General features: G+C 42.4%; 1 protein-coding gene across 4 annotated transcripts in view; it reads left to right on the top strand.

Moving 5' to 3' along the window:
- MGAT4A (alpha-1,3-mannosyl-glycoprotein 4-beta-N-acetylglucosaminyltransferase A) overlaps positions 1-23,925 on the top strand; it is a 66,233-nt gene that overhangs the window by 28,131 nt on the left and 14,177 nt on the right. For all 4 annotated transcript variants that reach the window (XM_075200141.1, XM_075200142.1, XM_075200143.1 and 1 more), the window contains 6 exons: positions 6,370-6,483; positions 8,494-8,569; positions 9,979-10,093; positions 12,643-12,773; positions 16,881-16,988; positions 19,214-19,407. In XM_075200141.1, the coding sequence (XP_075056242.1) occupies positions 6,370-6,483; positions 8,494-8,569; positions 9,979-10,093; positions 12,643-12,773; positions 16,881-16,988; positions 19,214-19,407 (738 nt within the window). The remainder of the gene's footprint in view (positions 1-6,369; positions 6,484-8,493; positions 8,570-9,978; positions 10,094-12,642; positions 12,774-16,880; positions 16,989-19,213; positions 19,408-23,925) is intronic.

Raw genomic sequence — 23,925 nt, 5'->3', positions numbered from 1 at the left:
AGGGCCGAGAACAGAGCCCTGGGGGACTCCTACAGGGAGAGGGGAGGGGGTGGAGGAAGAACCAGACATGAATACAGAGAAGGAGCGGTTAGCAAGGTATGAGGTGAACCAGGCATGGACAGAACCAGAGAGGCCAAGAGAGAGAAGAGTTTGCAGCAGGAGGGGGTGGTCCACGTTGTTGAAGGCCGCAGAGAGGTCGAGGAGGATGAGTAAGGAGACGTGACCTTTTGGATTTGGCTGAAAGGAGGTCATTGGTGACTTTAGCCAGGGCAGTTTCGGTGGAGTGGAGGGGGGGCGGTAGCCGGATTGAGTGGGTCAAGGAGGGAGTTGTCAGAGAGGAGACTGGTGAGGCGGCTGCAGACAATCCACTCAAGTAGTTTGGAGGCATAGGGGAGAAGAGAGATAGGGCGGTAGTTCGCAAGAGAGGTGGGGTCAAGATTGGGTTTCTTGAGGATAGGGGCAATAAGCGCGTGCTTGAATGAGGATGGGACTACGCCAGAGGAGAGTGATAGGTTAAAGAGGTGTGCGAGGTAAGAGCAGGCAGTAGGAGAGAGAGAGCGAAGGAGGTGAGAGGGGATGGGATCAAGAGGACAGGTAGTGGGTGGAGAGGAAAGAATAAGGGAGCGAACTTCTTCACCTGATGTAGGGGTGAAGGAGCACCACAGTTGGTTAATGGAGGGAGGTGAAGCGATGAGGGTGGTGGGAGAGGGATAGGAGGAGGAGATGTTGCGTCTAATGGCTTCAATTTTGGAAGAGAATAAGGTAGCGAAGTCAGAAGCAGAGAGGGAAGGCGGGACAGTGGTAGGGGGGGAGAGGAGCGAGTTGAATGTGGCGAAGAGGCGGCGGGGATTGGAGGACTGAGAAGAGATAAGGGACTTAAAGAAGGATTGTTTAGCGAGGGACAGGGCAGAACAGAAAGAGGAGAGGATAAATTTAAAGTAAAGGAAGTCCGCCAGGGAACGAGATTTCCTCCAGAGTGTTACGAGCCGAGGCGGCACTCACCGCCCCCTTGACTCGTCTCCTGGCTTCCCCGAAGTCCCGGCCGTCATCTTGACGACCGGGACGTCCCTTCCAGCCGCTGCCTTTGCGCTTGACGCTTTCCCCGCAGCGCCGCGTCCCGGCAATGAATGAAAGCCGGGCGCGTGCGCAAATTGGCCCCACCAGCCTGCGGGCTAATTAATGAAAGAGATTAATTTATGCAGGGGGCTGTGTGACTTCAGAGCCAGGCTCTGATTGGCTGCTTGTACTATTTAAGGCAGAGGGGGCTTAGCCTCCCTGCCGGTTATAGCTTCCAGATTCCTGTGTTGCTGCCTGTTGCTGTACTCCTGGTGTCAAGCCTTTGGATTGTTGCCTGCCGTGTATGACCCCTGCCTGTTTCCTGGATTTGTCTTTTGCCTGTGCCCTTGACCTTTTGGCTTATATCTCCGTTTCTGCTGTTTTGCCCGTGACCTCGACCCTTGGTGTGTTTCCTGACGATTCTTCCTAGCAAGTGACCCCTGACCTCGGCCTGTTCTTTGAATTTGCTGCCTGCCATTGCCCTCTGCTTCTGGGTTCCCCGCAGCTGGTACACATCACACGACCCTCTGTAGTCTGCAGCCAAGTCTGTCCCCACCACTAGGGGCTCCAGTGAACACCTGCCTGTCAGAGTAGACTCCGGGTGGTGTTGTTCTGGTTGGAGGGGTTCCTGACACAGACGCGTTCGGCTGTGCGAGAGCACATTTGGAGGGAGCGGGTAAGTTTGGAGTGCCAGGGTTGGGGAATAAGGCGACGCCGGCGATTAGAAGAGGCCGGGGCAACAGTGTCCAGGGCAGTAGTGAGGGAGTGGTTGTAGAGAGAGGACGCTTGATCAGGGCAAGCCAGAGAGGGAAGGGGTGATGGGAGAGTTTCAAGAGAGAAGGAGGTGGGGTCAATGGCTTCAAGGTTGCACCTGGTAAGGGTGGCTTTAGGCGAGGAGGGGGCGGGGGAGGAAGACAGAGTGAAGGAGAAGAGATTATTATTATTATTATTATTATTATCCTTTATTTGTTAGGCGCCACAAGAGTTCCGCAGCGCCGTACAATGCACAAACAGTAGACCGTACAGGGTATTACATTACTGAACAGTAAACAAAAAATACTGACACTTCAGGAGCTCCAAGCAGGCTAATGCGGTAGAGATGGAGCAGAAGAGCTGGTAAGGACACAAGAGGGAGGAGGGCCCTGCTCAATGAGCTTACATCCTAAGGGAGGGTGAGCAAAACAAGTACAGATGGAGTGAGTTGGCGTATAAAGGAGGGGAGGTGGGGTTAGGTGGAAGGTGGGTAGGCTTTGAGGAACAGGTGGGTTTTTAGTGCCCGTTTGAAGGAGCTAAGAGTGGGAGAGAGACGGATGAAGCGAGGCAGGGCATTCCAGTGGTGGTCAGAGAGAGGGAAGGGAGAGTTGGAGAAGTCAGAGAGATTGCAGAGGTGAGAGAAGACAAGGTCGAGGGAGTGACCAAGACAGTGGGTGGGGGAGGAGGTCCACTGAGTGAGGCCCAGGGAGGAGGAAAGGGCGAGAAGTTTGATGGTGGCTGGGTCAGAAGAGTTGTCAATAGGGATATTAAAGTCGGCAAGTATAATGGAAGGCAGGCCGGAGGAAAGATAGTGGGGGAGCCAGGCGGCAAAGTTGTCAAGGAAAAGAGAGGTAGGGCCAGGGGGACGATAGATGACGGAGACACGGAGGTGGATGGGGGAGAAGAGTTGAATGGAGTGGACTTCAAAGGAGGAAAAGGAGAGGGAAGGTAAAGCGGGAATGACCCGAAGAGTGCAGTTAGGGGATAGGAGGAGGCCCACTCCACCTCCTGGACGCTCGTCTGGTCTGGTGGAGTGGGTGAAAGAGAGGCCCCCATAGGAGAGAGCGGCAGGAGAGGCAGTATCAGAAGAAGTGAGCCAGGTTTCAGTGATGGCAAGGAGATTGAGAGAGTTGGAGATGAAGAGGGCATGGATGGAGGACAATTTGTTACGGACAGACCTGGAGTTCCAGAGGGCACACGAAAAAGGGAGGGAGGGACGAGGGGAGATATGGATGAGATTGTCAGGGTTGATGGAGCGAGGGGTGGGTGGGGGATGGGACCGTGAGAGATAGGTCTGGGGGAGGGGATGGGTATAGGAAAAGAGCGAGGCGGCATGATGAGAGACAAGGGAGGGCTGAGGGAGAAACACAGAGGGAGGGCAGCAAAAGGGAAATTGGAATAAAATACAATGAAATAAAATACAGTGGAATGAGTTTAAAATAAAACATAGGTTAAGGCGACCAATGGTAAGTTGAAATGAGAAATATATGGTGAGGGACCAGGTGTAGAGGTACCATGCATTGAAGAAGGAGACCTCAGGAACCAGGCGAGTTCAGGCAGATCACGGGTAGTCGCCAGAGCGACAGTGAGTGGAAGGGACCAGAGTTCAGTTGAGACGAGAGATCCGGAGAGAATGTGGGTGCAGGTGATCCAGGATCGGTAAGGCCAGAGGTGAGGGAGGTCCAGGGAGCAGGAGAGCCAAGAGTTCAGGTGGACCAGGGCCAAAAGGGCTAGGTGGATCAAAGGGCTAGGTAGATCCAGTGTTCAGGTGGGCCAAAAGGACTAGGTGGGTCCAGAGTTCAGGTGGGCCAAAAGGACTAGGTGCAGAATAAGGGTCCTGAGTAAAGGTGGGCCAGAAGTATGAGGAGGGTCCAGAGTACAGGTGGGCCGATAGGACTAGGTCTGGGCCCAAGATAGTGGCAGTGTGTCCATGTGAGGACCAAGGTGGGGGGGAAGGTGTTGTGCACAGAGGCAACCAGGGAGACCGAGAGAGGTCTAGTGGTGGGGGCAGTGAGCAGAGGAGACCCAGTGGGAGAAGGGCACAGAGGCGACCTGGGAGGATGAGAGAGCTGGTGGTGACTTCAGTTCAGCAGCAGGTGCGAAGTAGCGAGGAGAGCGGCATCCATGGAGCAGCAGGAGACGGCGTCAGGAGGAGCAGGACACACGCGGTGAGGGATGGAGGCTGGAGACATCATCTGGAGCAGCGTGGAGGCTGGAGACAGCGTGGAGACCCGACCGGAGCCACAGGAGACAGCAGCCCGACGGAGACATCAGTGTACGGAGGAGGCGTAGCGGGGCACCAGAGAGGCAGACCAGACGATGCAGCGTGGAGGCCAGAGACAGCGTCAGGAGCCGGAGCAGTTTGGAGGCTGGAAACTGGAGCAGCCATGGTGGATTACTGTGGAAACTCCGTCTTGTCACCCAAGACCACTAGATCTTCTCATGCATATCCATCCTTACCAACATCTACATGTTGTATGTCCCTCTCTTTGCCACTACTTGGGTCTTTGGGATGCTTTCTATTCCAGATATTCCTTAAGCTCCCCCACATAAACTAGCTGCCCCCCTATTTTTAAATCTTCCCTTACCAGAGTAGGTTTCCAATGGCAAAATAATAATGATCTCTGCATAATCCATTATTTCTTTTGGACCTTTTGGAACTTGTCCCTATATACTTAATAATGGGATCAGACTTGTCTACATTGATGGCTTTGAATTAATCTATGTCCAAGCCCTTTTGGCAGAGGCAACATTATCCTGATATCACCTTGTGATTTGGAAAATAGGTTAATTTCAGGAAAATGTGGGAAACTTGGATATCTTATCACGTCTTCATTCTCCCCCATCCGCTCGGTTTTTCTGGCTGGCTGTCTGATTAGGCAGAACATATTCCCCTTGCTTCCATGAGCTGGACTGTTTTTTTTGTCTAAGCTGTGAAATTTTAGGATTTATTTGTGATTTTTGTTTTTTATTTTTTATGTTCTAAAACCCAAATAACAACCAATTCCAAAGAAAAGAGCTGGCCTAGAAGGATATCACATAGAGTAACTTGGTGTTAGTATATCTGACGTCTGTTCTACTATGTCTGAGACTAGTCTTTGTATTACACAGGTAGATATAGGGCTGGCCAAGAGAAGAGCAGTTATAGTAGTCAAAAGTAAAGACAAAATTTATTGTGCCCATTGACCCCACTGTTCCTTGGAAACTTTGTGGCTTATCTGTCCAGCTACTAGGATGCCCTCTGGTAGAAAACATGACTACTAATGGTGTCCCACTGCAATGAGGAACAAGTTCCCCTACCACTTTATCTAAAGTTGCCTTTATCTCATAGTCCCTTTTATATCGGGTCGCCTTTATTATTATTATTATTATTATTATTATTATTATTATTATTATTATTATTATTATTAATAATAATAATATTTATTTATAAATGCACTTCCATATTATGCATTTAAGTGATTTGTGGCACAAATTAATTACTTAAAATGACATTCAACAGAAGTTAAAGATGGCCCTGCTCAAAGGAGCTTACAATCTTGGAGGTGTGGGGAAAATTGATACATAAAGTACTGGAGTCGCAATTGTAGTTGGTGGGGAATGGCATAGAAACCTTAATAATAATAATAATAATAATAATAAAAGTACAGGCTGTAAAATATATTTGTGCAGGGTTCAATTATGATCCATTTATAATAGGCACAGCGATTATTTCAAGAATACTATTTAGGTTGGTTAAACACAGGCTTTCTTGTATAGTAATGTCAAAAACTGGCTTTGTGTTCCCTCTTACTGTGCCTCACGGAGAGAGATTCTCCCCGTCTCCATCATTCTCCATAGAAACGAGAACATTATCTGACATACTCTGAGTTCACAATCTGGTATCCATGGATTTCACTGGATGCTTAACAAATATTAAAATTGTCCTTTTTTTTTTTTTTTACATTAAATTAAGTTGTTAAATGTAGGGTTTTATGTGATACTATTCTACTTTCAGGTCATTTACAATTCGGATTGTTGTCCTATTGTAACATTTGGAATACTTTACTGTTGATCGTAATGAAATAAAATGGCTATTATGATAATGAACCTTTTATCTTTGCTTACATTGCTTAATTTTATTGCAAAATTTTATCTTTTTAAGTGTTTGTTGTGATTTACTAAATCAGGACTAGTGGATGCGGCATTGTACGTAAGCAGTACCTACACTTCAGTAAGTGGGCATGTGCCTGTGTGCATTTTTCTAGGGTCAGATTCTCAAATGCGCACATGATCCATCAAACAATGGTCTGTGTGATCACTTTCTATTTCTCAGCATAAAATATGCTGGAAATGATCTTTCTGGAAAAAAAAAAGTGAGCTGACAACCATTAGCCAAAACCAACTTTCATATATGGAACAATAATAGCTTTGTATTGCATTAGATTGTAAGATAAAGTAGTGCCCAGATCTTAGTTCTTTTATAGATTTTCTGATTTAACTTTTTGCATTAAGTTTATGCAGACATATCCTATTGCACCATATCCAGTGTCAATAACTAGATTTTATCTGTTTAATTAGATTCTCCACAGAAATCGGCTCTGGTTTAGTGGAAGTAATTTCACCTCCTGCTGCCTATTATCCAGACATGACAAATTTAAAGGAGACATTTGGAGATTCGAAGGAGAGAGTAAGGTATGTAATGCAACATATACAAAGGCCAATTTGATCTGATTGATGGAAGAATCGCTTCTCATTTGTTTGTTTTTTGTCTTATTTTTAAAATACTGTTCATATTAGCTCCATTTTCAGATAATTCAGTTCTGTTCTGGGTGCTTTAAAATGTGATTATATAGCAAACAATAACATACAGGGTGGAAACACCCTTTAAAAATGGAAATGAGTAAGAGAAAATCAATCCGTTGTCTACATTTGATCTGGGTGTGGTGGAAAACTTACCCTAAAACGTTTACCACCACATATGTAATGTGTCGATGAAAAAGGAAAGAATTGTGATGCAAAGAAGGTAGACATAAGTCTATTTACTGAGGAGAGGCTCCTGTCAGAGCTCTCAAAACTGTAAATGAGTCAATGGGTCCAGATGATATACATCCTAGAATGCTGAGTATTTAAAAGCGTTCTGGCTACACCATAAACAGAAGTATTCGACCAGTCTCTATTAACTGGAGTAGTCCCAGAGGTACTGGAAATGGGCAAGGGTAATCCCGTTTCGCAAACTGGAAGTCGAGAATTGACTTGGAACTAAGAACCAGTGAGCCAGACCTCAGTAGTGGGGAAATTAATGTAAACGCTTCTGAAGCTAGGTACACACTACAGAAATTTCAACCAACTTTTTATGCCGAGCGATTTTACATGCGATCGATGGTCCGATCGCTCGGTCCATGGACTGCATACACCCTAGCCTTGTTTAGGACGATAAAGGGAAGAGCGGACGTCCCTTTAGCGACTTTTTACAGCCATGTTGTCGTGAGCAATGACTGTAAATTCGTACTCACTGTTGTGGATCGGTCAGAAGTTTATACACACTACACAACGGAAACGAGATTGGAACGAAAATATTAAACGGTACGACCAACCAAATGAGGCGACAATCGTCCATTTGGGCAGACTTTCGACCATTGTGTCACTACACACACTGACCCAACTTTTGAATCGAGCAGTCGTATGTCGGCTGATTGAGCCGATTATTGTACGAAAACCGTGTAGTGTGTACCTAGCTTGAGTAAAGGAAATAATTGTAGAGTATCAGAAATTTAACAATTTTCAGGATTTCCAAACTGCATGGATTTACCAGGAGGGAGTTAATGTCCAGGTAGGCACACTAGGTGTAGGTGACCAAAATGATTCATTAGCTACGTAGATTGGGAAAATGGTCAAGAATGTGGTGACCGTTTAATGGCAAAAATGCTAAATGGGTCTTAAGTATCGAAAGGCTAAATGTAGTATTAACAGTAAAAAAAATGTCCACCACTGAAGAGGAAAGGGGTATAGGAGTCCGTAACTCAGGTAAAGGTAGACAGGCAATGTAGTAAAGCAATATAGAAGGCTTGTCAGATGCTGTGTTTTGTACGAAAAGGAATTGGTAGCAGGAAGAGAGAGGTGGTGATATTAACTTATATGTAATTGACGAGACCTCAGCTAGAAAACAGTGTTCAGTTATGGAGACCATGTCTCCAGAGAGACATATATTATAATGTGCAAAGAAGAGCTACTAAATTGGTGCCTGTTCTGCATCACAAACCTTAACGGGAAAGCTTGAAGGACCTCTACATGTATAGCTTGGAGCAGAGAAGGGAGAGGGGGCATATGATAGAAGCTTTCATATATATCAAGGGTTTTAACAAGCTACAGGAGAAAATCATTCTACAGAGCAAGAAAAGGATAAGAACAAGATGCCAGTTCAGTACAAAACCATGTGGTAGCAGGTTTAGGGGATGTTTGAGGAAGAATTACGTTCCCAAAAGAGTAGTAGATAAGTGGAATAGTCTATCAACAAAGATGGGAGGGGAATTTAAACATGCTGACATCCTAAATCTGAAAAATAAGCTAAGGATTATAGAGGGATTGGTGTTTTTAGGAGCAATAATGGATGATATGTCTATGTTTACATATACTTTATTGGCATACTAATCCATGCAGAAACATTTATGTTTGTGCCATTCATTTGCATTTCTTCTATTGCAGATGGCGAACCAAACAAAATTTAGACTATTGTTTTCTTATGATGTATGCTCAGAGGAAGGGTATTTATTACATTCAGGTAAATGTTGTTGTGTTAGTTTTTATGTATTATAACATACATATGTCAGATGTAAATGGTAGATTGTTTATAAAAAAGAATGTGTGAAACACAGTTACCAGCTGAACCCATGCACTCTGAGTGGCCATTTGCCCATCCCATGCAATTGACCACTCAATCGGTGATATCATTATATGTGCAGGCAAAGGGGGGGGGGGGGGAGGTGAGAATTTATTAATTTGGTACACAGGAAAAAGTGCTGTAACCCATAACAACCAATCAGGATGTCACTTGGTTACAGTGTCTTTTTCCTGGACCCCATTTTTCATTAAAAAAAACCGAAATGACTGTAAACTAAAACATCATTGCTTATAGTCCTTTCTTACTGTATAGCCACTTATAAGAAGGGGCGCACGCAGGATTGTTTGGGGGGGGGGGGGTTTCAGCTCCATTTCGGCAGCACTGTACTATACAGCAGCTGCGGCGCTGTCAAAGAAGCGTCCGCGGCGGTGCTGTATACAGCACCGCCGCGGACGTTTCTTTGACAGCGCCGCGGCTGCTGTATAGTACAGTGCCAATATGTGGGGCACTTCGTGAGGGGAGGGGTTTCTGGAGACCCAGAAACCCCCTCCCCTGCGTGCGCCACTGATAAGGGACCATTCAGCAGATCCTAGATCTCCTAATGGCTAGTTATAAATGGTTATGAAAGACGGTGGCCAAGCTGCACTGAGCATTACAGGGCTCCCACTGTCTGACACCTCGGGGGTTCAGTCTTGGGGTCCGGAATGTTTAATTTGGTTCTTGGTCCCACAATTGCTGGACATAGTCATCAAAGTGTACACTATGTGCATCTAATATGGAGTGCACAGTGCTCAACATAAGTAAGGGCTATCTCGTGACATCACATGTTTTAGATCCCGTGACATCACATGTTTTAGACAAGATAAGGAAAGACAGTGGCTGTTTGTACTAATAGATCCAGGCAGACTGGATCTAATGTGAGCTAGCCTGCTAACTACTACTGCTTGTACTAATTGATCCAGTCTGCCTGGATCTAATGGGAGCTAGCCTGCCAGTCACTACTAGCCTCCACAAACGTGTATCATAAGAAACATATAAATAGATATCTAAGTACTCTATATCTGAAATGATTTTCTATTTCAAAAGATATTTGCATGTTTTATGCCAATTTCACTGTTTGGGGTTATGCAAAACATTTCTGGTTAAAGCTTTATATCATTCATAGTAATAGATAAGTCGGGATCTACACTGAACTCTTGAAGTGGAGAAAGACTGTATATGCAATAGAAGAAGTCATTTTTGGCTATGGTTTATTACACAAACACCAACTGTTTTTTAAATTATTGATTGCATTGGTTAAATATAAAATATGCTGTATGTTGTGTTCCTAACACCCTGTATCGCAACAGCTTGAAGATGATATTGTTGCCAAGCAAAATTATTTCAGTACAATAAAGAACTTTGCACTTCAGTTATCTTCTGAAGATTGGATGATTCTGGAATTTTCTCAGTTAGGATTTATTGGTAAGGAGTTTCAATATTAAATCATGTATGTAAAGCATATTGTATAGATTTCTGTGTCTCTGCTTGTGGGTGTGGGGAAATGATACTCTGCTTCATGTCCTTAAATGTGATCATGTTGTTTTCCTCTTGGCGTATATATCTGCTACTGGCTGGGAGAAGCATGATCACTACTGAATATCTGGAAAAAAAATATATATTTTTTTTTTGTATTTATAACTCCTTATATTATTTTGCCATTATGAAATAATAAATATGAATAGTAATTATCAATCATTATCAATAGGCTGTCATATGTTACAATTTAAATGATGGTAGCACTGGGTGACTGATCAAGGAGAAACCTGGATGAATACAGACAAGAAAGGATTGTTGATCTCTATCTAGAAACAGACAGCCTATGAGCAGGAAGGTATAGTAGTTGGCAGTGTGTATACAGATTAGATACTAGCTGTTGTATCCTTAAAGAACATGTAAATCTAAATTTACATAATTGTGACTTATTTTCCCCTTTCCCTATTCCACTGGCTTCGTATTAGTCCTGCCAGAGTAGGCGCATCAGAGCGGTGCAGAAACTAGAGTTGTGGACACTTTTTGTGCTTCCATGGGGCAATTCCGTAGTGCAGAGTATTTATAGACACCCACCAAGCAAAGTAATAAAAAGCTTCACACACATAAAATTGACACCTGTAGTAAAAACAATGTTCCATCACTCTCATGATTATTTAAGCCATAAATGAGGCTAAATGGAGCATTATTTATATACATCAAAATGAACACTTTATTTAATGAAAGGGAAGGTACTAAAGTGGTGGAACTTTGATGCAACATTAAAACTTCTGCGCAGTGCACCTCTTCACATTTCTCTACCTCTCCACCTCCCTAGACCCGCTTTTACTTTAGGAAGGTGTCTTATGAGAGCTTAGCCTAGGAGTGTAATTTCTCAAACAGGCTGCCCCATCTTCGGGTCACCAACCGTGCATGCTCATACTCTCACAGCTGCCAGTCTGCCCATCTTCCCGTCTGTAGCACAGAAAGGTAGTGGTGAGTACTGCAGGAGACCTCCAGAGATTTAATAGCAGCCACGTAATTGGTAAAATGTGCGGCCACTGCCATAGTATGGCGGTGACTGTTAGGTTCTTTACTATGTCTGTATGCAGAGTAGCTACTTGCTTTCTGTCTGAAGTTCTGCACAGTCATGCAGTATTTATTTGGCTGCAGGAACATTTGTGACAATTATTTCCAGGGGATGGTCCATATGTGATACCCCTTATAACATTTCTACAATGATGAGTTTTAATTTTAATACTTGAGCAGTATTCTTCAAAGAAACATTTTTACTACTACTTGAGAATACCGGACACTAATTGAACAGCATGTTGATAGAAAAAGTTTAAAAGCTTTTGGGTTTGTTTTTTTTTATTAATGAAGAACTGTACTAATTGTTTTCTCTTACTCTCCTGGTTGTCAAAAACTCTTTTCAAGCACACACTTGTATAGTAAACAGGCTTTCTAAATAATAACTTCTTAGTTCTATATCTTCCTTTCTAAAATAAAGCAATATAAAATAGATTTTTGACTTGTTCTGTATATTGCTAGTCCTGTGTCTGCCTGATGCTCTGTTTATGTCTTATTTCATATACTGGGTGGTATTTTTTATGTAATCTTTAAATATGGAAAATACCAGTCTTTTTTTATATAATGAAATATGGTGAAATTGTCACAAAAATACTTACAAATTGTCAAAGCCCTGGGGAAGGAGGGGGTATGATGTTCAAGATATGGGCATGTTAAAGAAAGGGCATCTGATTATTCATATATCTACTATATAAATGCCAAGTGGCGTGTGTGGGAAAAAAAAAAAACAAGCTGCAGCGCCACCTGCTGGGCAGAGTTATACACTGACCTATATATTTATTGAAGGAGAAGTGACAGTTGGGAGTGGTTGGAGGTTGCCGGGGGTGACCGTGGGAAGTTTTTAACAACTTAAGTAGCTTGATGAAGGATGTGGCAATGAAGATGAAGGATGAGGTGATGGAGAAAAATGATGAGGTGGTGACATGTGGACAAAACCACGTTAAAAAAGGGCGCTTGCGTCGGGAAGTAACGCTCTTCCCCTGAGGAGGCCTGGGCTAGGCCCAAATGCATGACAAGAACCTTTTTAACACCTTAAGTAGCTTGATTTGACTAGAATGCATGAGTATCATGCACGGGTTAACTTGTGTGTGTGTGTGTGTGTGTGTGTGTGTGTATGTATATGTGTGTGTATATATATATATATATATATATATATATATATATATATATATATATATATATATATATATATATATATATATATATATATATATATATATATATATATATATATGTATATACACACACACACACACACACACACACACACACACACACACACACCAGAGAGGCATAGGATTAACATTGAAATAACTGTAGTGCATTTGGCCATAGTAATCCATAAACATGTGAAATATGCGGAAATTGCCATAGTGTAGTTTGTTTTCATTTTTTTTTTCCCTCTTTTAATACAGGGAAAATGTTTCAAGCTCCTGATATCACACTCATAGTTGAATTCATTTTTATGTTCTATAAGGAGAAGCCTATTGACTGGCTTCTGGATCACATATTATGGGTAAAAGTCTGTAACCCAGAAAAAGATGCAGTAAGTATTTTTAAAGTGCTATATTAGTTTTACATTGAATTGTAAAGAATGTTAGCAGTAACATGCGTACTGATGTGCCTATACACATTTTATTTGGAAAGTTTATGATCTTATCTAACACTTTTTATGCACAATTTTTTCCTAGCTCCAGTGCCTCTAGTGGAGTATCAGTTAACATATATGTCACTTTCAGGGGGAGTTCTTCCTTTTGATATGAATGCAGACAATCTTTACTCACCATTATGCTAGGAGTAGAACTCTTTTATCACTATGTAGCTGTGGACAAACATGTTATATCCACCATCATTTACACCAAGGACAAGAACCACTCATTATGACTATGTGGATTACATACCTCCACCATGCAGTGAACATGTGTACTAAGAATGCATTTGCAAGTAAACAGTCATGGTATTTTGTCCATTGTGAGGATACAAGGGTTTAACGTAACCTTCTGCGCCGCACAGCTGTCCTACCCAAGGTTTAAAATCGCACAGACAAATATCTGAAATAAAAATAAACAAGTTTATTTAACAAAATGGTAGCACCAAACAGCAATAAACATATTTAAATAATAACTTGAAACAAATAACACTACAGTCTGGTACAGACAACATACAGGGTATAATGAAAACGCCTCACCAGTATCCTAGCCACTCTCAGGGACGGCTGTCTATATCCATCCAGCTTCTTCCCCTCTTTCCTTTAAGGCTACCAGCAAGGTAGTGGCCCTGAGTCACTGTCACTCCACTTTTGGCGGACACACAGCTCCCCAAGACCTGGAGAGGTAGATCAGGGCAACTGCAGTACTCCAGGGACCAATATTTATATTAATACCTCATTTTTTCCACTTTCCTTCCCATTTATTTTAGCCCTGGTTCCAGGGTGGCTGTGGCACGTCCCAAGCAAACCTCCTCCCGCAAGTACAAAGTCTCTGGCCTAAGCCACTGAATTGACCCGCTGGGGTGTCACCTGGGTCCGAGGGGATTGTAGGCCGCAGTCTATAGTTTCTGAGTTTCCCACCGGTGTCCCAGGGGATTAAGCCAAACAAATCCCATGGTGGAAGGACCTGCTTGATTGGACAAGTTTCAAGGGAAACGGTACATGTCAATATGTCCGATGGCCCTACACAAGTCTCAGCCAGTGCAGTAACCTGAGCAGCACAGGGGCAAACTCCAAAAGCACCATTTCTTTTTTCACTGGTCTGTGTTCACGGAACTCACAACCCCCAGCAAATCTATATGGGGAAACAGGGTTACTGCACAGCGTTCTCCACTGGCCCTTCCCACCCAATAAGTCCCGGTTGGCTGCAGAGGAGTAAATGGATCTATAGGTCCTGTAGTCAGCTCTCCCCCCTCAAAAGCCTTCCCAAAAGCCAAGTCTTCACTGTTTAAAGTTAAAACCTTAAACGGTCCCAGCAGAATGCAATCCAAAAAATCTGGGCCCGAGTTCTCCTTCCCAAAATAATGTGGTACAAGAGATGGGGTACATAGGGGCTTCACACTGCCTGTGCTCACCTCCTTCACCTCTGGAGCATCTGGAGGGAGCATTTCCTCCACAGACGGGGAGTTAACTGGACTGGGGAAACCAGTGCCAAATCCTGGGTGCAACTCTGTTGGAATCTCTGTTACAGTACCCAGGTTTACAGCAGGCTGCAGGGAGGTTACAGTATCACTCCAAATTTCTTCCCACCAATGTAACACATCCTCTGGCCCGGTGGCGACAATATGTTGAGCCTCCTCTGTTTAACCCTGCCAGCCTAACTGCACTTGGGACATTCCCCGGCTGAACATGCTAGGCAGCCACAGATGTCAGGGCAAGGATAGGCTCCAATACTTGTGGACGTACTGACCTCCTCCTGGAAATATTCCAGGAGGAGGATGTTTTAATAGTCCACAGTTTGTAAGAAACAAGGTGCAGACTGGTTGAGGTGATATTAATACCTCGTTTCTGCACATCCATGAACCATGCAATCATAGGAGTTTGGTTGAATCAACAGCTCAGACATATACAATGGAGTACAGCCAGTGACCTAAAAGAGTCCTAAAACTGACTTTGCTTTTCCTTGTTCCAGTAGCATATTCTATAGCTGCAGTGAAAAAGTTTTTCATGAATCTCATATATAGATATGCTGTGTCATTTTTGTAGAGTTATTCAGTTTGTACTCTTTCTGTAAATTAAATTATCCCAACAGATAAGTGGCCTATTTAAACCCTTTCATTGCATTTTAAATTATTCCCACTGTTTTGATTATATATTAATTGAATATTAATTTAAATACTTTGATGATTATTGAAGGACTTCTAAACATAATTAAGCCCCTTAAATCATTAGCATCAGTAAAAGAGACAAAAAATATATTTGTTTAATTGTGATTAGCACAGTGGACTGTATACAGAAGACAGGCAGATTCTAGCTATCATTTCTAGAATGTAGTGGATAAATGATGGCTAAAATCTGATTGGTTGCAATAGGAAACATCTCCATTTTTACTTTTTACAAGTTTTAGTAAATATACCCCATAGTGTTAATGTTATCCCTTTGTGCAAGCTATGAGAAAACTCGGGATGTTGGATCGGCTACTTCTGCCTGCTCTTTCATCATGTTTTCAGTCTTTTCTGTGCCTGATAAAGCCCATAATGACGTCTTACCCCTCCCGAGATGAATCCTGTCACACACATCTCTTGCCAATAGGTCACAGACCCAAAATATTATGTTCTGAGAGGATTATTACACCAAAATAAAACTGTCTGTAGATCTGTGGGAGAAGGCAAAGGGATGATGGAGAACAGAAAAGGATTAATAGCACCTCTAGCGAATAGTGAACTCTGCTAGCAGTCTAAATAAAGCAAATGTAGAAACTATGAATTCATATAACAAGGGCAGCACGGTGGCTTAGTGGTTAACACTTCTGCCTCGCAGCACTGGTGTCATGAGTTCAATTCCTGACCATGGCTTATCTGTGTGGAGTTTGTATGTTCTTCCTGTGTTTGCGTGGGTTTCGTCCATGTGCTCCGGTTTCCGCTCACATTCCAAACAACCATACTAGTAGGGTAAGGGGCTGCTAACAAATTGACCCTAGTCTCTCGATCTGTATGTGTGGGACTGATGTGAGTTCTCTGTACAGCGATGTAGAATTAGTGGTGCTTTATAAATTGCTGCTGATGATGATAACAAGGATATTGTACACATTCATTCCTGAATGTAATGTAATAAAAGATTGGAGCCTTTAAAGTAGTATGTCTAATGAGAAGACAAATCCCTGTGTATTACAATGCAGTTTGTTTGGGATTACTTGCAAAGCATTTTAACTCAATTGATTGTTTTCCTTGCATAATCCCATTTACATATCTCGCCATATACACATATTTAGGCCTATTTTGGAATGACTAGGAATGACAAGAAAGCTTTCAGAGTGACATCTGCACCCATGTCATGATATTCTTAGAATCAATTGTGGAATGAATAATATATATATATATATATATATATATATATATATATATATATATATATATATATATATATATATATATATATATATATATATATATATATATATATATATATATTCTATAATATAAATGTCTAGTGGCGTGTGTTAGTCTGTCTGTGTGTGGAAAAAATAAAACCAAGCTGCAGCGCCACCTGCTGGGCAGAGTTATACACTGACCTACTAAATTCTTAGTATACCAAATTTCAGCACTTTCGGAATTTTTTTTTCCACACACACTAAGATGTTTTTAATTTGTTAATTGTTAAAAGTGTTTATAAAGATTTTAAAAAAAAGTGTATGTATGTGTATATATATATATATATATATTTCTTGAAGGAGAAGTGACCGTTGGGAGTGGTTGGTGGTTGCCGGGGGTGACAGTGGGGAGTGGTTGGTGGTTGAGGCCTGGGCTATGGCCCAAATGCATGACAAGAACCTTTTTAACACCTTAAGTAGCTTGATTTGACTAGAATGCATGAGTATCATGCACGGGTTAACTTGTATGTATGTATGTATGTAAGTATGTATTTTAGTGTAATAAATATTTATGTATGTTTAGTGTTTGTTCTTGGTGACATACTCTGTATTCTGTTTCTGGTTTTCTTTTTAAGAAACATTGTGACAGGCAGAAATCTAATCTCCGAATTCGGTTTAGGCCATCCCTTTTCCAGCATGTTGGCTTGCATTCTTCATTAGCTGGGAAAATACAGAAACTCACAGTAAGTAGCAATGCAGTTTTTACACAGATATGTGGTCTTCCATGAACTAGAAAAAGAAACTTACAAGTGAACACTTAAACATATTTCAGTGTGTAGCAGTTGTGATCTATATCTACATATGTAGCTTTACTTTGTATAAGATTAATATGTATTGTGATGCATTACTCTGAAAGTGTGAATCACTTCTGCAGTATTACATAATAGTCAAGGGGATACACTAATTTTCCCTTATGTGCTGCAGCATCAGTGTCCTAGTGAATCACTATATAATTCTATAATGTGTCACTATTGGAATGATTTACAGCTTGCCAGTACTGCAGGGCATAGCACAGCATTTAACCACATGCCCGTAACACTATCTTTAAACTAACGTCACATGAATGGTTTGTGTATGTTGGCCTTGGGTACTTGGCACAAGCACCCAAGGTAGCAGTCAGTGTAAGCTCCCATCGTACAAACACAGGTGAACCTGTGGTTTTGATGGTGTAGTTGATGCAGAGCTGGATTTACACTCATGGGACCCTAGGCAATATACTGGTTTGGGGCCCTGCTGCTTGAAACAATCCATTGCACTATATATTTTTTTTTTTATTTATTTTTTAGCATAGCATATATTCACTCTTAACACCTACTAGAAAAGATAATGCAAACAATGTTATACCAAAAAATATTAAATGTGTAAATGCTTACCTAATACAGAGTGCAAATGATGCTGTACAAAATTATTTCATCGCTTTAAATGCCTTATATCAAACAAAGTGAAAACAATCAAGTTTTCACTTTGTCTGATAAAAGGCATTTAAAGCTAAGAAATTGTTAACTCAAACTTTGACCGGAGAGTGTACATTATTACAATAATTATATTTGAATAAAAGGAGTTTTTTGTTTTTTTTCAATAATCTTTTATAATGATTACTTTTCTTTACTCACGTTTGCTGTTGACTTTTATTTCACTCCCTGCTGGCTGCTATTATTGGTCCAACTCTGCTCAGTCTACCTCGATCCTCTGTATGATGTCGCTTCATTTCTTGCATGGCCAGTGCAAGCACACTGAGCCTGTGTACCACCCCCCCCCCCCCCCCCCCCCCTACAAAACAAATACATTTTGGCAAATTAGTTTGGTGAGAAGAGAAAAAAATGTGCACACCATAGTCACGCTGTACCCTACTTCATCAAAGCATTTATCACTTTCGCTCCTCCTTCACACTGTTTCCCCTTTAGTACTCTGTACCCCCTTCATCATCACACTGTGCCCTCCATCATGCTTTTGCCATTTCACCATCACACTGTGCCCCCCATTATTTGTTGCTCCCTTTCTGTTTTCCCTCACTGTGCCTCCATTATGTGTTCCTCCCCTTCTGTATCCCCTCACACTGTGCCCCCTATTATGTGTTGTTCCCTTCTGTTTCCCCTCACACTGTGCTCTCCATTATTTGCTCCTTCACTTATCCTGTTCTGTCCCCTTTATCATAGTATGCCATTGTTGTGCCTACCCTCTGTTACTTTACCTACCTTCCTATTGCTTTCTCCTCATCTGCTGTTGTCCGTCGAGCGCGCAGCTGCTCTCTGTTCCATGCGTTCCACTGAATGTCGTGCGTGACGTCATATTCAGTGAGGACTTGCTGAGGAGCTGCGAGCTCGACGGACAACAGCAGATGAGGAGAAAGCAATAGGAAGGTAGGAGGGGAGATGACTGCCGGCAGGATAATCAGTGAACAATTTTTATTCTTTTTTCCCTCGCCGGTGGACAAGTGGCAGCGAGGGATGGCAAGCAGAGGAGATCGCCTCACTTGGTGCTCCCTGCCCTGAGGAAGGGGGGCAGCACTAGGGGCCGCTGGGCCCTAGGCAGGTGCCTAGGTTGCCTAATGGTAAAAACTGTCCCTGAGCTGATGATAGCAGTTTCAGTGCAGGAAATGCAGTACACACAATGGATATGAAGCACTCCCTGAAGACCTCAAACAATCCTGTATAGAATGGAGAGTATAGTAGACAGAAATAAATATTAAGACATGAATAAAAAGATGTGTACATAGTTAAGCAGGTTTGCGGTACAAGTGTATGAAAATATGCAATTGTGGGTATGGGTGCAGCCTTTTTACGGACAAGTCTCTAGTTTCAGTCACTCATTTAGAAGCGAATCCTTCTTTTTCATGTATCAAGCAAGAAATTGTAAAATGACGATGACAACACTGATATTCTCTTTTCTTTTAATGTTATTTTTCTAGGATAAAGATTTCTTAAAACCATTGTTGCATAAAATTCATGTGAATCCTCCGGCTGAGGTCTCGACTTCCTTAAAAGTGTATCAAGGCCACACACTAGAAAAGACTTACTTAGGGGAGGACTTTTTCTGGGCCATTACACCTGTAGCTGGAGACTTCATCCTGTTTAAGTTTGATAAACCGGTACATGTAGAAAGGTTAGTATCATTGTGAAGGTGACAGTTCCATTGTGCGTCCACTGTTTAATAAAGGATACTTTTTAAATGATTTCCCTTTAACAATCTTCAGCGCAATGTAACTCAAATCCTGCAACATACCATTGGATAAGTCATTGTTTTAAATAATAGCATACTTCATAATACTTATGTTTTGCATGAGCCATGTCCCCAACCCATTATGCCACACCTCTTATCGCCATTAATCACGACATTGTGATCGGCTACCTGATGTAGCCTTGCTGTCAATGGAGTCTATACGTTTCCCTCTTTGTCCTTTTAAAAAACTTTCTTGTTAAGCTGCCCAATTACCTCAACAGACTACTTACCCCTGCAGCTAATGGCAGTTACCACCTTAGATCTATCTCAGGGAGACTGTTGTTGGTACCTAAATTCAATAAGGAATGTGAAGGCGCTGCCTTCTCCCACCAGGCTCCTTGAACAACCTACCTGAGTTACTTAAACCACTCTTAGATCCTTAAACATGTCTTTCAGTTCAGAGTAAATTTGTTCCTGGACAAACCATGTTGCAATGTAAGGGGTGCAAATAAGTTTATTATTTTGAAAAGACTGGCTGCATTTTCATGTAACAGACAAATATTTGATAGCTTTATTTTGACACTAACATTTACAGTTGATCTAGGACATACCCTATCCCAACTCTAAATCTGTCCCCACATTTTAAATTTACCTCCCCCTCTAAGGCAACATGGTTTTGCCCAGGTGCAGAGTTGCTCCTTTTTTTTTTTTTTGCTTTGCTCTCCTTAATGACACGGGCCCGTAGATTGTAATGTTTTATGCCTTTTGTCCTTGTTAGGTCACAGCTGTTTATGATGTATCCAGGAAGTACTTACTAATGAGAGGTGACTCTCAATGTATTTTTGGTAAAATACTTCATAACTAAATAATTAAAGCCATGGGGATGGTGGTACACTTTTCTAATTCCTTAAGGATTTGTATTGTCTTTCTTCATTATACATTATTTGTTTACAAGACAGCCTAAGTATTCTAGTGTACAATGTATATTACAATTTCTGGAGTAGAGGAAGATTAATTACAGAGCCTAATATTGAGTATGTTTAATCCAATCTATTGTTTCTTATATGCCTGTGAGAGACAAATGGTTTATTTGCATAAGCAATTGATGAGCAAGTTTATAAATTGAAGTGAATTTGTATAGCTATTGTTCATGTAAAGTCAACTGCTTTTGTAATTGAAAGCAGTAGATGGATCCCTATATAATCTCATATGATTCAAATATACAATTACAATAGCAGCTTCATATTTCAAAAGCAAACAAAATACTCCCAGATAATTAATTTTTTTGTAAGAAACCAATTGCCATTAGTCTAATAGTCTATAGAAATAACATCATGTAAAGCTTACTAAAGCAAAGAAAAGTAATTTGATTTAATAATGTGTGTACCCTGCGTTATTATTATTATTGTTGTTTATATATCGGCAATCATACTATGCAGCACTGTAAAGAGAATATATAATAATTAGAGATGCTCAGGCTCGATTTTCTGCCCCGCATCTCAATGTCCCCCCTACAGCACACAGATTCCCCCCCACACCCCCGAATTGCAATGTCCCCTCTCAAGCACACTGCCCCCCCCTCCCCCTGCATCTTAATGTCCTCTCTCTGGATCTCAATGTCCTCCCCCTTGCAGCATACCAACACCCCCCTCCCCTGTCTTTCCATACCTGAAACTTGTTTTCGTGAAGTTGCTCCTCTCTACCGGGCTTCTCACTGACCCTGTCAGGACGTGATGATGACGTCACACCCGACAGTCCGTGAGGGGCAGTGGAGGGGGGAGGCGGTGCGCCCTATCAGCAATTCGGGGAGCGGTAGCGATCAATAGCCCAACCTCCCTCCCCGTGGATCTGTCTGAAGCTGTGCGGCAGCCATGTAAGGTAAGCTAAGATGTTGCTGCACAGTATTACACAATGTATTTGACTTCAGTGGTACCCACCATAAACTGCTGGCATTAGGCAGCTGCCTAATGCTAGTGCTGGCCCTGGTCAGAATCTAACTCATGATCCCAGTGCTGTGAGGCCCAGTCATTGATACCATATTTCTTTTTAAGTTCAGTATGTCAATTGAAGGTGAATTGGGGCCCAGCAACTTGTTTTGGGCCACGAGTTATTTGTGGTCTTTAGGTTTACTACTAAATTTAAAATATTCAAGGGCCCAAACTTGCTGGGAATAGGACTGTTATTGGGAGAAAAGGCACCAATTGTATAAAACACTATGTGGTAACGATATGCTTTTCCATTATGGAAATAAGTGATATTTTAGAATTGACTTAAAGCTCCTGCACTTTTTTTTATTTTTACTTATTTCATATTTTAAACAGATTGATTCTGACGTGTGTTTTTTTTTTTTGTTTTTTTTTTTAAAACAATAGATGATTCTCAACATTGCATGTTCGGTTTGGGATCTGTCATGTGTTTGGCTCATTGCAAATAAGAGACCATTGAAAAATACAAACTCAAAGCAGAGGACCATAAAGTAATTCAATGGGCTTGCAAAAGGCAGGATCACATATTTAGGTGTGCATGATTACTTAAATACCCTGTGATTTCAATTTAGGCAATAGGGCAAAAAATGTCCATTATTAAATAGTTATTGTGTAAGTCACATTTTCACACATAGCTACTTGCAGATTAATGGGGAGAGCAAGAAACATATAATTTGATGTCGGAAAAGAACAAACTGATTCATCTATTTGGACGTTGTATTGCAGAAGTCCAGAATGTGCTGTGAGATGGTTAACAAGCTTACATACAATGTCAAACATGTTGAATTCTGTTAGGGTATCATAACTTTTTCATATAGGTTTGCAAGTACAACAGGATGCCCTTTCATATTGGCATTGCCTATACTGTCAGTTCAGTGGCATTTTCATTCTCTCTCATCACCCAGCGTGTTGTTTCATGGACCAAGAATAGATAGTTGTCTGGATGGAACTTATGCCAGAATGGTTGTATGTCCAGAACTGTGTCAAAGTTGTATGGGTTATATGATACTTAATAATATTATTTTTTGTGCAATCTATTTTTATTAAAGAAGATAATATCAGTGGTTAATATAATATTAATGTATCTATGGCAGGGGTGGCCAACCTGACAAAGACCGAGAGCCAAAAATGATCTATAGGTACTGCAAAGAGCCAGCTCTAACATTTATATGTGTGTGCATATACATATACCCAGTATAAACATGTGCATGTATACCATACACACATGCATTGGAAATATCCAACGGTGGCAAAATGTTCAGAATAATGACCAAAACCAGCACAGCGCTGCACTGCAGAGCGGAGGAGGGTTCAAAGGGCTACTTATAGTCTCTTCACACTAGCACACACTGCTACTGCATCCACAATCTCTCAGACCTCTGAACGTAGCTCACTGACCTCTTTACATGCCCATCGCATCTCCCCAAATGCAATCAGACTCCCCACATGCCCCTTACATGCACATAAGCCTCCCCATATGTCATCACATGCTTATCAGACCCCCCCCCCCCCAAAAAAAATTTTTTTTTTTATAGGGCGCAACTAGCTATCCGTAGTGCCGTACAGGGACAGACAGAAACACGATACAGGGTGAGACAGCACGGTACAGTTAACAAAAAGCACAGTAACTCCGAAGCTCAATGTACAGCTAGATGAGAGGTGAGAGCCCCAAGCGGGGTAGAAGGACAGGAGGACCTCGTGGAAGAGACAAGGAGCTGAAGAGCAGAGTAAAGGTGGTGGAGAACAGAAAGAGAGGAGGCCCTGCTCGAAGGAGCGTACAATCTAAGGGGAGGGTAGGCCGGACAGAGACGCAATGGTAGGAAGAGGGAATGGGGAGAACAGAGGCAGAGACGGAGAGGGGGGAAGAGGAGAATGAAAAGGAGGGAGGTAAGAGTGGGACAGGAGGAAGGGCAGGAGTGGGAGGGGGCTAGGGGGATACTGGGAGGCGGTCAATTAGGTGGGGGACTGGAGGGCTTTAAGGAAGAGGTGGGTTTTTAAGGCCCGTTTGAAGCTAGACAGGTTGGGGGAAGTTCTGATGGAGTGGGGGAGCTGGTTCCAGTAGAGGGGGGCAGCACGGGAGAAGTCTTGGATGCGAGCATGGGAGGAGGAAACCAGGGGGGAAGAGAGGCGGCGGTCGTTAGCCGAGCGCAAAGGGCGGGATGGAGCGTGAATGGAGATTAGGTTGGAGATGTAGGGAGCAGTAGAGTTGGAGAGGGCCTTGAAAGTTAGAGTGAGGAGCTTGAACACGATTCTGTAGGGGATGGGGAGCCAGTGGAGGGATTGATAGAGGGGGGAGACAGAAGAGGAGCGGCGAGAAAGGAAAATGAACCGAGTGACAGCATTGAGTACGGAGCGAAGGGGAGCGAGATGAGAGCGGGGGAGGCCAGTAAGGAGGAGGTTACAGTAGTCCAAGCGGGAGATAATAAGAGAGTGGACAAGAGCTTTAGTGGCATCTTGGGAGAGGAAGGGCCGAATG

Source organism: Mixophyes fleayi, chromosome 2 (genome assembly GCF_038048845.1).
Source record: "Mixophyes fleayi isolate aMixFle1 chromosome 2, aMixFle1.hap1, whole genome shotgun sequence".
Taxonomy (NCBI): Eukaryota; Metazoa; Chordata; class Amphibia; order Anura; family Limnodynastidae; genus Mixophyes; species Mixophyes fleayi.
Note: the sequence above shows the minus strand (reverse complement) of the source record. Positions and strands in the feature narration are given on the sequence as shown.